Source organism: Chanodichthys erythropterus, chromosome 8, assembly GCF_024489055.1.
Source record: "Chanodichthys erythropterus isolate Z2021 chromosome 8, ASM2448905v1, whole genome shotgun sequence".
Lineage (NCBI taxonomy): Eukaryota > Metazoa > Chordata > Actinopteri > Cypriniformes > Xenocyprididae > Chanodichthys > Chanodichthys erythropterus.
In genome coordinates, this window is record NC_090228.1 from 19814611 (window position 1) to 19829222 (window position 14612).

The 14612-nt window shown below is 39.1% G+C and overlaps 1 protein-coding gene across 1 annotated transcript in view; it reads left to right on the forward strand.

Moving 5' to 3' along the window:
- LOC137023965 (thyrotropin-releasing hormone-degrading ectoenzyme-like) overlaps positions 1-14612 on the forward strand; it is a 190518-nt gene that overhangs the window by 114961 nt on the left and 60945 nt on the right. The window contains exons 6-7 of the mRNA XM_067391096.1: positions 7561-7698; positions 10159-10224. Of these exons, the coding sequence (XP_067247197.1) occupies positions 7561-7698; positions 10159-10224 (204 nt within the window). The remainder of the gene's footprint in view (positions 1-7560; positions 7699-10158; positions 10225-14612) is intronic.

The following is a 14612-nucleotide window of genomic DNA, read 5'->3' on the forward strand; positions in this document are numbered from 1 at the left end:
GGAGAAGGGCTTCCTCCATCCTACAAGGCCTGGAGGCCACTCTAGAGGTTGTTCTTTGTTTCTCCAAGCGCCTTGCCCTGCCGGCGCCACCGAAGCGCCTTGCCCTGCCGGCGCCACCGAAGCGCCTTGCCCTGCCGGCGCCGCAGCCCCAGTCTGAGCACGCTGCCGTCCCAGAGCAGCCCCAGTCTGAGCACGCTGCCGTCCCAGAGCAGCCCCAGTCTGAGCACGCTGCCGTCCCAGAGCAGCCCCAGTCTGAGCACGCTGCCGTCCCAGAGCAGCCCCAGTCTGAGCACGCTGCCGTCCCAGAGCAGCCCCAGTCTGAGCACGCTGCCGTCCCAGAGCAGCCCCAGTCTGAGCACGCTGCCGTCCCAGAGCAGCCCCAGTCTGAGCACGCTGCCGTCCCAGAGCAGCCCCAGTCTGAGCACGCTGCCGTCCCAGAGCAGCCCCAGTCTGAGCACGCTGCCGTCCCAGAGCAGCCCCAGTCTGAGCACGCTGCCGTCCCAGAGCAGCCCCAGTCTGAGCACGCTGCCGTCCCAGAGCAGCCCCAGTCTGAGCACGCTGCCGTCCCAGAGCAGCTCCAGTCTGAACACGTTACCGTCCCTGAGCAGCTCCAGTCTGAACAAGTTGCCGTCCCAGAGCAGCTCCAGTCTGAACCCGCTGCCGTCCCTGAGTACTCCGCTCTCCCTGATACGGCCACGAAGCACCCTTGGCCAGCCCTGTCGCCATCGTCCAAGCCTTCTGCCCTGCTGCCGCCGTCCAAGCCTTCTGCCCTGCCGCCGCCGCCCAGATCTTCTGTCCTGCCGCCATCATCCAAGCCTTCTGCCCTATCGCCGCCGCCCAGGCTTTCTGCCCTGCCGCCACTGCCCAGGCCGTCTGAACCGTTGGAACCAGCCTGGTCAGTTCCTCCGCCACCACCCTGGCAATCAGCCAGGATTTCAGAACTGTTGGAACCAGCCTGGTCAGTTCCTCCGCCACCACCCTGGCAATCAGCCAGGACTCCAGAACCACTGGAACCAGCCTGGTTAGTTCCTCCAGCAACACCCTGGCTATCAGTTGGGCACCCTGGATCTGGCCCACCATCCCTCCCCCTGATCCTCCTCCTGTCCACCTCCCTCCTGAGTTTTTTTTTGTGTTTTTGTTTTTTGTCTGGTGGAGCGTCTGGTAGCCGCTCCTTTGAGGGGGGGTAATGTCACGATCACCTGTGAGAGTGCCTTCAGCCTCTAGAGGGCACTCCTTCCCGGACTCATTGTTTCACTCATTTCATGAACTACATTTCCCATATACACTCCCTGGACTAATTACCATTTTCATTGCACCCAGCTGTTTTGTGTTTGTTAATTAGTGTTTGTCTATTTAATCTCAGTTGTGTCTGTCCCTGGTTGTGGTTCGTTGTTTTTTTGTTACGTGCTCTTTGTTTCTCTGGCTTTTTGTTTTATGGACTGGGATTCTGGATTTTGACCCCTTGCCTGGCTTTGGATATATGTTTCTGGATTCCCCAATAAACAACCGCTGCAATTGGATCCTATCTTCTTGTTTTTTTATGTGCACCGTGACACCTTCACCTCTTCAGGATTTTTACCTTTTTTAGGAATTTCCGTGATAATAGCCTCAGAAAAAGTCAGTGGTAATCCAATTGTTAATGCTTGCTGAAAAGTTTTAAGAAAATATGGAGTAAGGATATCGCTGAATTTTTATATAGTTCGACTGGCAGCCCGTCAGGACCAGGAGTTTTCCCGCTCTTCAAAGTATTTATTGTGTTCTTTAATTCCTCTAAAGTAATGTCTTTATTAAGAGATGCCCGATCTTCTGGAGATAGCGTGGGGAGTTTACAATTATGTAAAAATGTGTCCATTACTTGTGGGTCCAACTCAGAGTCTGAAGAGTATAACTTTAAATAAAATTCCTTAAAACACTGGTTTATCTCTTTAGTTGCGATAGAGTGTGTCCCACCTTTGGTTTTTAGTTTATGAATTGTCCTTTCACTATCTATTTTACGCAAATGTCTGGCTAGTAATTTATGGGGCTTCTCTCCAAATTCAAAGTATTTCTGTTTAATGAAATTAAAAGTTATATTAATTTTAGTAGAGACTATATTATTGTATTTGTACCTTAACTGTAAAATGTTCTTACAAGTATCTAATGAGGGGTTTAGTGCATTTTCAATGTCTAGCTGATGAATTTGTTTCCCTAAATCAATTAATTTTGTTTTGTATAATTTATTCCGATACCCATGATATGATGAAACACAACCTCTTATAAATGCTTTTAACGTTTCCCAGAGCAGTCCTGATGATGTCTCTGGCTTATCGTTGCTATCGAATAACTCATGAAAATCAATGAACTTAGGATCATCGATTAATTGAGGATTCATCCTCCATAAAGGGTGGATAAGAGATGTTTGATCGAAAACAACTTCAAATGAAACTGAGGCGTGGTCTGAAATCAGTATATCATGAATTTTATAGTTTAGAATATTGGAAATAAGGTTGCTGTCCACTAAAAACAAAACAAAAAAACAATACGGGTGTATACGTTATGTACATGTGAGTGAAATGAATAATCTCTTTCGGTTGGGTACATAAGTCTCCATATGTCTACCAAATTAGAATTATTAATAAAAACATTCAAAAAATGTCTTTAATTAGACTGCAGATAAATTTTGAGCGATGATCTATCAAGATATTTGTCAAGGACGCAATTAAAGTCCCCACCTATAAAAAGATTTGTTTGAGACAATTTAGGGATGAGAGAAAAGACCTTTCTAAAAAATTCTGGTTTGTCATAATTTGGACCGTACACATTTATTAGCGTAATCGGGAAACCATAAATCTCACCAGATAATAATATAACGACCCTCCCTATCCGTTTTCAGAGTGTTTTGTTTAAATGGAACCCCTTTTTGAAATAAAATAGCAACCCCCCTAGATTTAACTGAAAAATTAGATTGATAGACCTGTCCTATCCAACTACCCTTTAGTTTATCTTTAGAGTCCTCTTTGAGATGAGTTTCCTGCAGAAAGATTATATCTGAGGAAAGAGATTTTAGATGTGATAATGTCTTGCTTCTCTTAACCAGATGATTTAATCCTTTAACATTCCACAAGATGAATTTGAGACCTTTTCTGTTACTTTGAGTTGTTATTTTTTGCTTGAATAGAAATCAGGCCAATCATCTTCACTGCATGTATACTACTTTGAGGTATTTTAAACAGGCCTCCATCCCACATTCCCCAAAACGTAAACATTAATCCCGTCATCTAACAGACCAACTAGAACTTGTGGCGCGATACGAAATTACACAAAAAGTAAAGAAAAAATATAATAACAAATGATATAAAAGATAGTCAAATAAATCAGATTACCTTCAAAAAGTGTCAAACCTTAAACTTCCAAAAAGCACAGCTCCATAATAAGGAGTTCAAGGGGAGCATCTCAACATAACATAACATAACATAACATAACATAACATAACATAACATAACACAAGTCAAGTCAAGTCAAGTCAAGTCAAGTCAAATTTATTTATATAGCGCTTTTACAATTGGTAATTGTTTCAAAGCAGCTTTACATATTAGAAGCATAGAAAAAAAGGGAAGTGGTTAAAAATAAGCTGTACAAACAAGCGTGGTAATATGTAATATATACAAGATGGTGCTACATTAAGCCAATGTCGGCTGACTCCCAGGGGTGGAAAAAAACCCCTAGGAGAAAAACCCAGCGTGCTAGCACTGGGAAAAAAGTCCTAGGAGGGAAAAAAACCCCTTGGAAGATATATATAATATATGTAAATGGATACAGCCACGATCGGATGATAAGAGTAGATCGTTTGTAACTCTAACGAGAGCAGTCTCAGTACTATGGTATGGTCTAAATCCTGACTGGAAATCCTCACAGATTCCATTTCTTTCTAAAAAGGAGGACAGTTGTGTTGAAACTGCCTTTTCTAGTATCTTTGACAGAAAAGGTAGATTCGAGATTGGCCTGTAATTTACTAAATCTCTCGGATCTAGTTGAGGTTTTTTAATAAGAGGTTTAATAATAGCCTGTTTAAAGGTTTTTGGCACGTATCCTAGTGTTAAAGATGAATTAATTATATCAAGAAGTGGACCTATGACCTCTGGAAGCATTTCTTTCAGTAGTTTAGTCGGCATTGGGTCTAACATACATGTTGTTGATTTTGATGATTTGATCAATTTAGATAATTCTTCCTCTCCTATAGCGGCGGATGATTCTAGTTTTACCTCAGGGACACTACAGTGCACTGTCTGAAGCAAAACTGTAGATGGTTGCATGTTTTTAATTTTCTCTATAATATTGTCAATCTTGCAAGTAAAGAAGTTCATAAAGTCATTACTGTTGTGCTATATGGAAACGTCAGCAGTTGAATCTCTGTTTCTAGTTAATTTAGCCACTGTGTCAAATAAATACCTAGGATTATGTTTGTTTTCTATTAAGAGATTTGAAAAATAAGTAGATCTAGCATTTCTTATAGCCGTTCTGAACTCAATCATTTTTTCTTTACACGAAAGGCGAAAAACTTCTAGTTTTGTTTTCTTCCAACTATGTTCAGCTTTTCTAACAGCTCGTTTTAGAGCCCGAGTGTGCTCATCATACCACGGCGTTGGATTAGTTTCCTTAATCTTCTTTAGACGTAAAGGAGCGACTGCATCTAATGTGCTGGAAAAGAGAGACATAACATAACATAACATAACATAACATAACATAACATAACATAACATAACATAACATAACATAACAGTGTCAAAGAGTCATGTAAAGAGTCAGTGTTTAAGATTAAAGTTCAGCAGTTACATTATCTTACTTGACTCAAAAGACATCCTTTACACTGGTCCTGAAACTTCAAAGTTGCTTTCAGCAAACCTGACTGCTTTATCTGGATCGGTAAAGTACAACTCTTTGCCGTTGTGCGAGACCCTCAGTTTAGCAGGGTATTGCAATCCGTATTTGACTCCGGGTTTATCCTTCAGCAACCCCCTTGTGCGTTTGAAAAGTGCATGTTGCTTTACCACAGGAGGTGGATAGTCCTAAACGATGTTGATTCTTTGGCCCCTGAAGACAATCTGCTGCATCCTGGCGGCCTTTTGCATTATTTCTTCCATCTCGTGGACATAATGCGAGTGCAGAATGAAGGCTGGAGGTGGTTCATCACTTCCAGGACGGGCGCGTAGAGCTCTGTGGGCTCCGTCCACTTGTGGAGGTTTCTCTAACGACAAGGCCTCTGTGAGGAGTTGGGCAACGAAATCTTTAGGCTTCACTCCAGATTCAGCGCCCTCTTTAATGTTGAGCATGTGAATATTTTGTCTTCTGCTGCGGCTTTCGAGATCTATGCATTTTTCAGTAAGTTGCTCCACGGTACGCTTTAGCTTTCCCAAATCTTGTTCCATCTTGACCACTGTGTCAGAAGAAGTAGAAGCGAATCGTAACCTCCGAAATTTCCGCGCTGGCCTCGTTTTTAAATTCTGACAGTTCTCTTCTGATAGTGACATCAAGCTGTTCGATCTTTGAGTCTATGATTTACCCAATGTCTGAATTGATTGAAAAAAGTTCAGAGCGAAGGGAAGAGATCGCGTTGAGGATGACAGAACTACCCGCCTCTGGAGCATCTTCTTCAGGTGTTTCTTTCACATTAGAATTAGAATGTAAGACTATAATTTTATCAGTACTCACATTAACTGAAAAGATGTTCTGACGAAGTTATATTAGATTTTTTACGGAGCCGTCGTGAAGTGCACGCCACTCTCTCATATCGAAACCAGAAGTCAAAATAGACTTTCATTTACAAATATGATAAAAAGCCACCCAACAATCACACATCAATCTTAGTTTGGCACTCAGATAAATATTCTCTGTATTGATTTGTGTTACAGTACCTATGGTGTATAAAGCACACGACAAGGAGATTATATCAAACAAGTCTTTTACTAGATCATCCAACTGGGGAATACAGGAACCGGACAGGAACATACACCAAAACATACACAAACGACACCCGACAACTAACTGAACCGATACAGGAACTTAAATAGACAGACTGATGAACTCAAATGACAAACAGCTGTGATGAATCGATTAGTGTCCATGGATTCTGATAGTGGCGGGAAACTAGAACAAAAGAACATGTGACAGATGACAACAAACAAACTGAAAGTCCATGTGACTGTGACAATTTGTATGACTTCTCACTTTTATCTGAGTCGGTTTTATGTCTCATGTCATTTCATTAATCTGCTTTTAGCAGGACATCTGAATATGAGATTGTGATTGTGGTTTTGAACACATTGCATGAAACCAGGAATCACTGGGTTAATAGAATATGCCTCATTATATTGACATGAAATGGTTTTGATGAACATTTGTTTCTGGACTTATTTCCATATGTTGTTTGTTTGAGCTTAAATCCCTTGATTAAAATATCCTGCTTTATTAATGTCTTCAACAGGATTTTTAACCAAGCTGCCAAAAGCTTTAATGGGTAAGAATTATTCATAATGATGGAGAATGAAGGTGTAATAAAGCATTCAGAGTATCAAAACCAGACATGTTTAAAACAGCTGGTAGTTTGGTGATTTCTCTTAGTCATGCACATTTAATAAATATATAGATGAGAATGAAAATAAAATAATAAAATGTTAATTTAATGTCAATTTGAATTTGATCAGTCAGCGCATTTTGCCAAAGGGCCCATTATGAAGATGTTCAGAATATGAGCATGCAGTGTAATGCTTTCATATATAATTCATGTGATTCGTATTTAATCCATTTTCATATACGGTAACTGGCAAACCGCCACTACTAAATGAGTAACAGGAAAACAGTGTCACATTTTACTGAAATGTATGTGGTTTTACATAGATGGTGTGTCTATTAAGCTGAACATCTTTTGAAAGTTGATCTACAAAACTGGAGCAAGTGATTATCAGTATATCCAAACATATAATAATATAAAAAAAAATACCGTAAAAAAACGTAAAAATACATTACCATGGCATTTTTATTGCTTCATCGTGATGTATTTTCTTATTATGTTACTTTTTAAACAGTTAAAAAATATTTGAGACTTCCTCCTATAAATAGGAAATAACCTGATATCAGAGTAACTTCCTCATGTGGCCCTGAACAACTGACTGTATTTGAGACTGAGACTCTCTGCTGATCCGCAGACACAGGGAATGATGAGGGTCTTCTTCAACTGACCCAAAACATCTACCTGTCTTTATAGTGAATCCTACAGAGAGACAGAGAGACTCAAACACACACACACACACACACTGAGTGTATTTTAGCTCAAGTAGCAGCAGTGAGTCGTGTTGGTGTGCGTGTGGCGGCAGTGAATATTCATCAGATCAATGAATTACGGAAGCTTCTGCAGGTATAAAGGCTTCGGTCATAAGAGATATGAGCTAGAAACCACTTTCTGATTTCATTTATAGAGCAGCTCAAAGTTATTTTTACTTTTGAAAATAAAACAAAAGCTTTTATGAGACAGGTTTATGTTTGATAATGTAAAAAACGAATAAAGTCTCTCTTTCTCATCCATAGGAGAAGCAGAGGTTTCTGACTGATGTTCTTCATGAGGTGATGTTATTGGACGGTTTGGCCAGTTCTCATCCGATCTCTCAGGAAGTGTTTGAAGCCACAGACATCGATAGAGTGTTTGACTGGATCGCATATAAGAAGGCAAGAAAATCACAAACTCCTACAGGCTTTATCTGCATGATGGAAAAGATTATAAACCTGTAATGTTGAGCTGAACTAAATGAACTGGGGCTGTATTCACAAAACATTTTATCTTAAAAGTTTTTAGCTAAGAGTTTTCTCTTAAAACCTATTCACAAAGCTGCTGAGACAAACTTTTACTAAGGAATAGACTGAAGTCTTAAGCTAAGAGTAAGGGCGGGGTTGACCTCGTTGCTATGGAGTAAACACACAGTGATTGGCTGATGGGGGAGGAGTCAGTGATTTAATCATAGAAATATTGTAGAATGAAAAATAAAGGTTTTAAAATACAAATGTTACCCTATTCAAATAAATATTTTTTTTATAAAAATGTTGCCAAAGTCAAAATAAAATGTTGCCATATTGTTGCCATAAAGGTTTTAGAATGTAGGCTAAGTGTCACTAATTAAACTAGTATATATGGTTAATTGTCTGCCTCTTGGATGCAGAATTCAAGTGACAAATTATGTTTTATAAACAAAGTTTGGGAGAAACACATTCAAACGGTCTTTCTAATCAGCACGAGAGGAGGAATATATACACAGACGGGAGCTGACTCACCTATAGTTACTTCAACAGTTTTCTGAATCCCTCCGCCACCCCGTCCCTCACTCTCGGATACGGAGATAACTTTGGGTTTGGTCTAAATTCCAAGCTCAGAGCCCTCGATCCCCTTGGACAGCACACCAAATACGCTTATTATATATATATATATTTTTTTTTTACTCTTTTCAATCGTTTGTAAATGTGAACTCATGAAAACCATTGTCACAGGTTATCAGACAATATTTTTTTATTTGTTACATTTTTTTTTTGGTGTTTCATCATAGATTCAAAGCTATAAATCAAAATGTATTGCATTTATGAAGAAAAGGTTCAGCATCTAAGGCTCTATCGCTATTGCCTCAGTGGTGTACAGTGTCTTTAGGTGGATTAGGATTGTTTGTGATTTGGTTTTAGTGACTTAGGAGTCCTCCTGACTACTCCTAATGTTTCACAGACTTAGGAGCTTGTATTAGTGCTAAAATGCTTTGTGAAATACTCTTAGAGCAAAAATTTAGGACTCCTAAAATTAGGACTGACACACACATTATTTTTAAGAGTTTCTCCTAAATCGGCAAGTTAGGAGCTACTTTTAGCCTTAAGATGTTTTGTGAATACGGCCCCTTGGTTTATACTCAAAAGTAAACATGAATAAACAAATTGCACTTCTCTTTTATACAGCAAGACAGTAGAAGAGAAACAATGACTTTGTAAAACAACAGTTTCGTCGGTCTAATCAGTCAATTAATTATGTGCAGACTTCACTGTTAACTTTATCTTTTATTAAGTACAGTAAACACCTCAGTTTGCTTTTTATTTTTCTCCCAAGTAAAGAATTCTCAGTTTATCTTTGTGAATTGTAAATTGAGTCGTGCTGTTATAAGCCTCTTCACATACACAAGAAAAACAGTTTAATTAAAAGCTTGTTTTGTAGTAAGTCGAGGACGGAAACTGTTACACCGAGAGATTGTGAGGTTTTGTGTCCTCTGGAGACTTATGTGGCACAATAAACATTTCATCTTAGACCATACAACATCTATTTAATTACCTCTTTCTCACTGGAACACACTTTACAGCACCCAAATATATCCTCTTATCCTGAACATCTGAAAGCCATTAAATCACAAAGAGCAATGAAGAAAAAATCTTTGTCCTCTATCAGAGTTCAATTGCAGATAAAATCATGAAGATTTCAGTTCTGCTTCAACTCTCCCTTGAGCTGTCAGTCAGCTCAAAGCTGGTTTGTGATTGGCTCTTGCTCTTTCTTAAGCCCCTCCCCCGTTTCCCCACAGGTTCTGTGATGTTATGAACTCTGTCAGTCACACTGCAGTGACCCTGACACCCGGCCGACCCTCGTCACTTCCTCCTCACACTCTAAGGACTCTGATATCCCACAACATCCCAGCGCTAACATGAAGTGACACTCATCACACAGATAGTGGAGGGAGGGATGGGAATTAGATGCTCTCAAATGAGCATGTCAAAGTCACTCAAAATCAAAAAAGATACAGACTCATAAAACAGCAGAAAAAAAGTGTCATGGAGTCCTTGTTTAGATGAACAAGCAGACCTGGAAAAAAAAAAACTTCAGTAGCTCATAACCATAAGTTCAGAAGATCATCCGCTTTGAACAGTCGCACCACTAGAATTATGATTTTGACAATTTTCCTGTTCAAAATTTAACACACATTTATGTACAGAATTCATATAAGTGCTTTGATAAAAATACAAACTTCACATTTCTGCGTTTAAACCCTACAGAATGTATATTTATATATGTATATTTATATTTACTATGTATATTTTGTTGGGTTTTGTATGTATGTGAACAGAAGCCGTGTGTTCTTTATTGAACGTGAGTTTATTGTGTGTCTGCAGGGAGCCGCTCTGATCCGTATGCTGGCGAACGTCATGGGACAGATGCTATTCCAGAGAGGCCTCAATGTAAGTCAATAGTTTTCTTTCATCTTCTCTCTTTGTGGACACGGATGATTTCACTCTCATGTTTTTACTCCTAAAATGTCTTGTGAATATGTATATAAGGCTCTACATTATGTATGAATTATACATTCAGCTTCATAACAGGATTGTGGCAAAATACCTATAAAACTTCTCTTTTTTTTCTCCATCGTCATTAAATCCTGTAAATCTCACCATTTAAAACTTGAAAATTGCAACAAATGTTCATTTCTCAAGCCACTTCAGGTTGTTCTGAGTGTCACATATGTTATTTCTACGAGCGTTTGGGAGATTATTCAACCAACCGTGACGGTTTTTACATGCGCTTCTTATCTTTAGAGCTACAACAGCTTGTTGTCGTGTCACTCGCTGCCAACACGCTTGAGGTGAAAGTGACACAATCAGACAAGTGTGTTTGTGTCAGAAATTAATTTCATATCTGAAATACTCACAATCAGAAGTTTCAGAATCATTCTCTGTGTTAAACTGGTTTACAGTCATAGATTCGTCAAGATGAAACACATCAGCTGTATTAAAGCACAAGTGTCTTGTATTGTATTTTCAAAACACCCATAACTTCTCATTTCATTTCTTTATGACTGAGTCGCTGTAAAAAATCTGTCAGTTTCTGAGTTTCTTTCTGGGTTATTTTTGACGCTGTGGTTTAATGTTGCTCTTAGTGGCTGGAAGCACAATCAGGTCATGTTTTCTGCAGAACTGCAGATTCAATGCTTCAGTTACAGATGTAAAAGCCACACATACAAGCTTTATATTGCAGCACAAACACACGTCTGACCAGTCGTTTCTAATGCACACGTGGTTTACATATCTTGGACTGGCTATAAATGTAATTAGTGTGTTTGGTTTTGTCCAGTAGGTCGTATCTACTGTAGTAAACCTGTGTTATCATTAGCAATGTCAATATACTGATTAGTGCAAAAGCAAAAAATTGTGCCAATCAATTCTGTTTAAATCTTGGTTAATCAGTAAACCAATATATGACATTGTGGGGTTTGGGGGTGGTCTGAAAAATATTCCCTTACCATTATTTTTTTTTTTCTATTTAAGTTTAATCTTGTATGTCTTTATTAAATTTGAAATAAATAGAACACAATAAAATAATCTATGATTAGTCTTACCAATGTGTAGAAAGAAGATTGAAACAGTTATCATTTTTAATTAAATGAATACATTTCAAAATATTATTTTTTATTATTATTATTGTTGTTATTCTGGATCCTGTTAATATTTTTAGTTCATTTATAAATCAATGATTGATTTATTGATTTGTTGTTTTATTTTCTCAAAATTTGTCTGTATTAATCAGCAATAATTTAAAATAAAATTACCATGTGCTGTATGTAAGTAGAAAGGTATTTATTTGGTATTATTTTGTTGTATTAACCATAGTTTCTGCTTGATGAACTCCTAAACCCCTCTAGATCTGCAAGTCTGTAGCCTGGATGCCAGCCGAACTTAGCCCCGCCCACAACATTTTGAGGTCGGGGATCCGTAGAGGAGTAATTATGCCCGAACAGAAACTGTTCGGACCACTCACATTTGTCAGGGCTATGATTGACAGATTATCACCAGAAACGTAATCAACCACATCATCAAAGAGCGCATGGGTTGAATTAGTTTACAACAATGATGGCTGTTGTTGAAGAACTGAGATGTGTAGATTCCGCCATCGCGTCCATTATAGAAGATATCGACAGCGCATTAATTGGCAAGTACTCTGTGTATACTTATTCTTTTTACAACACCAGCAAAGATTGTTTACGCTCATCTTCTACTAGTTCCAGCATGTGTGCAGTTGAGCTCTGTTGACAACTATGCGTCGCTCAACATACATCACTTACTCTGTAGCTCTGATTGGTTGTAGGTCTATCCAATTGAGGTCTTTCCTGGATCGGTTGAAATACGCCCCCATAATCAAAGCCCAATGGAGCAGTATCAGACTCATATTCTGACTAGAATTGAGTATGACCACGTCAGGCTAGCAAGTGTGTGTATTTAATTGGAAAAATACAACATTACACCTCTTCCAGGGATTCATCTCTCCTCTCTCATCTGCTGTCTGTGTTTCTCTGTTCACTGAAGCTCATTTCATTCTCTCGGTGTCTTTTGCTCTGTGTGGCATCTCTTCTCCTCCTCGTGTCTCTGCATAATTGAAGCAGCAGACAGCCGTGAATGCTGAACAGTTCAGAAGCAGCAGACGGGCTGGAGTCCCACCCGGATCAGCATTTACCATCCCTCCCTCTCTCTGTGAGGATGAGGGCGTCTTTATTGGTAAATGGCGGATGGACTGGTGAGGCCGTCGGATGAATGTCTCTTATAAAAGAATAGTGGGAGTCATAAATGAAGTCTGAATGGTTCTGTGGCTCATACAGCTACTGGAGTGATGAAGCGCTCCCGTCTCATTTACACACACTGCCCATCGCTTTTAAAGCCACTTTCAGATGGATCATATTATGGGATGTTGGAAATATTCATTCCGGCTAGAAAGCTGAAATGCTTGACCTATGAATAGCAGAGGACAAGTGCGCTACTGCCCTGGAGAAATAAACTTCAGCATATTACACTCCATCTTCATCCTCTGGATGTGATTTGGAACAGCGGGAAGCTTCTTCCCTGGATTCAGGGCTTCATAGTCCTGTTTTTCACTCTCAGTGGGATCCTGACTTGGAGAATGACAGTTCGTCAGATCCCTGTGGATATTATGGGCTAATAATTCGTTCTGAACACAGAAGAAATAGCCAGATACTCCTTGATTCAATTTCCCAACATTCTTGAACACAGAGAAGATCAATTTTTCCCATCTTCCTCTTCTTCTCCCAGCAGCCCCTTCTGGCTTGGCTGTTCCGCCTCATTATCACTGTTTTCTCTCTCTCTCATATGGGAACTTTCAGTATCTCTGTCTGTCTCTGTGTGATTGATGGGAAGAAGAGGTAAACACAACACCTCACCAAACAATCTACCTCCATTGCCTCAAAATTACTTTCATATGCAGAGAAATTGTAGACATATTTCTTCTTGTATTACTTTTGAGGGAACTCATTTAGAAGGATGAATAATGAATTATTTATGATCTGCTTTGACTGTTGTGATGAAGGCTCTCACAGAAAACTTGTGTTTTAGCTCCAGGGGATTTACATATCGAAAGCGATCAATCTTTTGTCTCCCTTGGTAAGTAATTTGCCTTAGCAGAATGAGGAACCAAAACTGAATGTGGTTATAATATCTGATGAAGGGACGTTCAGGATATTACGCTGTCCTGAAGAGTGTCAGAAGAGTAACTAGCCATTGCTAATTACATGAAATTACTTACACACACAACCATCCCAATTGAATCTGTTTAGTTATGAAGTACGCCTTTAGATCTGAACCCATCTAACTAGACAGACTTTTCGGCATCATAAGAACACTGTCGACATCAAGGCTTTTCCAGCATAATCTCACAACTAAAAAAAAAAAAAATACAAGACATTAAAGGGTTAATTCACCCAAATATAAAAAATTATGTCATAAATTACCCACCCTCATGTCATTCCACACCTGTAAGACCTTCATTCGTTTTTGTAACACAAATTAAGATATTTTTGATAAAATCTGATGGCTCAGTGAGGCCTCCATTGACAGCAAGATAATGAACACTTTCAGATGTCCAGAAAGCTTCTAAAGACATATTTAATACAGTTCATGTGACTACAGTGGTTCAACCTTAATGTTATGAAGCGACGAGAATACTTTTTGTGCGCCAAAAACACTAAATAACGACGTTATTCAACAATATCTAGTGAGGGGCGATTTCAAAACATTGCTTCATGAAGCTTTGAAGCTTTACAAATCTTTTGTTTTGAATCAGCGGTTCAGAGCGTGTATTAAATAATCTCAAACTGCCAAAGTCATGTGATTTCAGTAAATTTAAGCTTCGTTACATCAAAATTGTTTTGAAATTTCAATGGTTTACCACTGGGGGGTGTGACTTTGGCAGTTTGATACACGCTCCGAAAAACTGATTCGAAACAAAATATTCACAAGCTTCGAAGCTTCATGAAGCAGTGTTTTGAAATCTCGCATCACTAAATATTGTTGAATAAAGTCGTTATTTTATTTTTTATTTTATCTTGTCGCTTCATAACATTAAGGTTGTTTTAAATATGTCTTTAGTAGCTTTCCGGGCATCTGAATGTGTTAATTTTCTTGCTGTCAATGGAGGCCTCACTGAGCCATCGGATTTTATCAAAAATATCTTAATTTGTGTTCTGAAGATGATGGTCTTACAGGTGTGGAACGACATGAGGGTGAGTAATTAATGACATAATTTTCATTTTTTGGGTGAACTAACCCTTTAAAGACTATTTCACCCA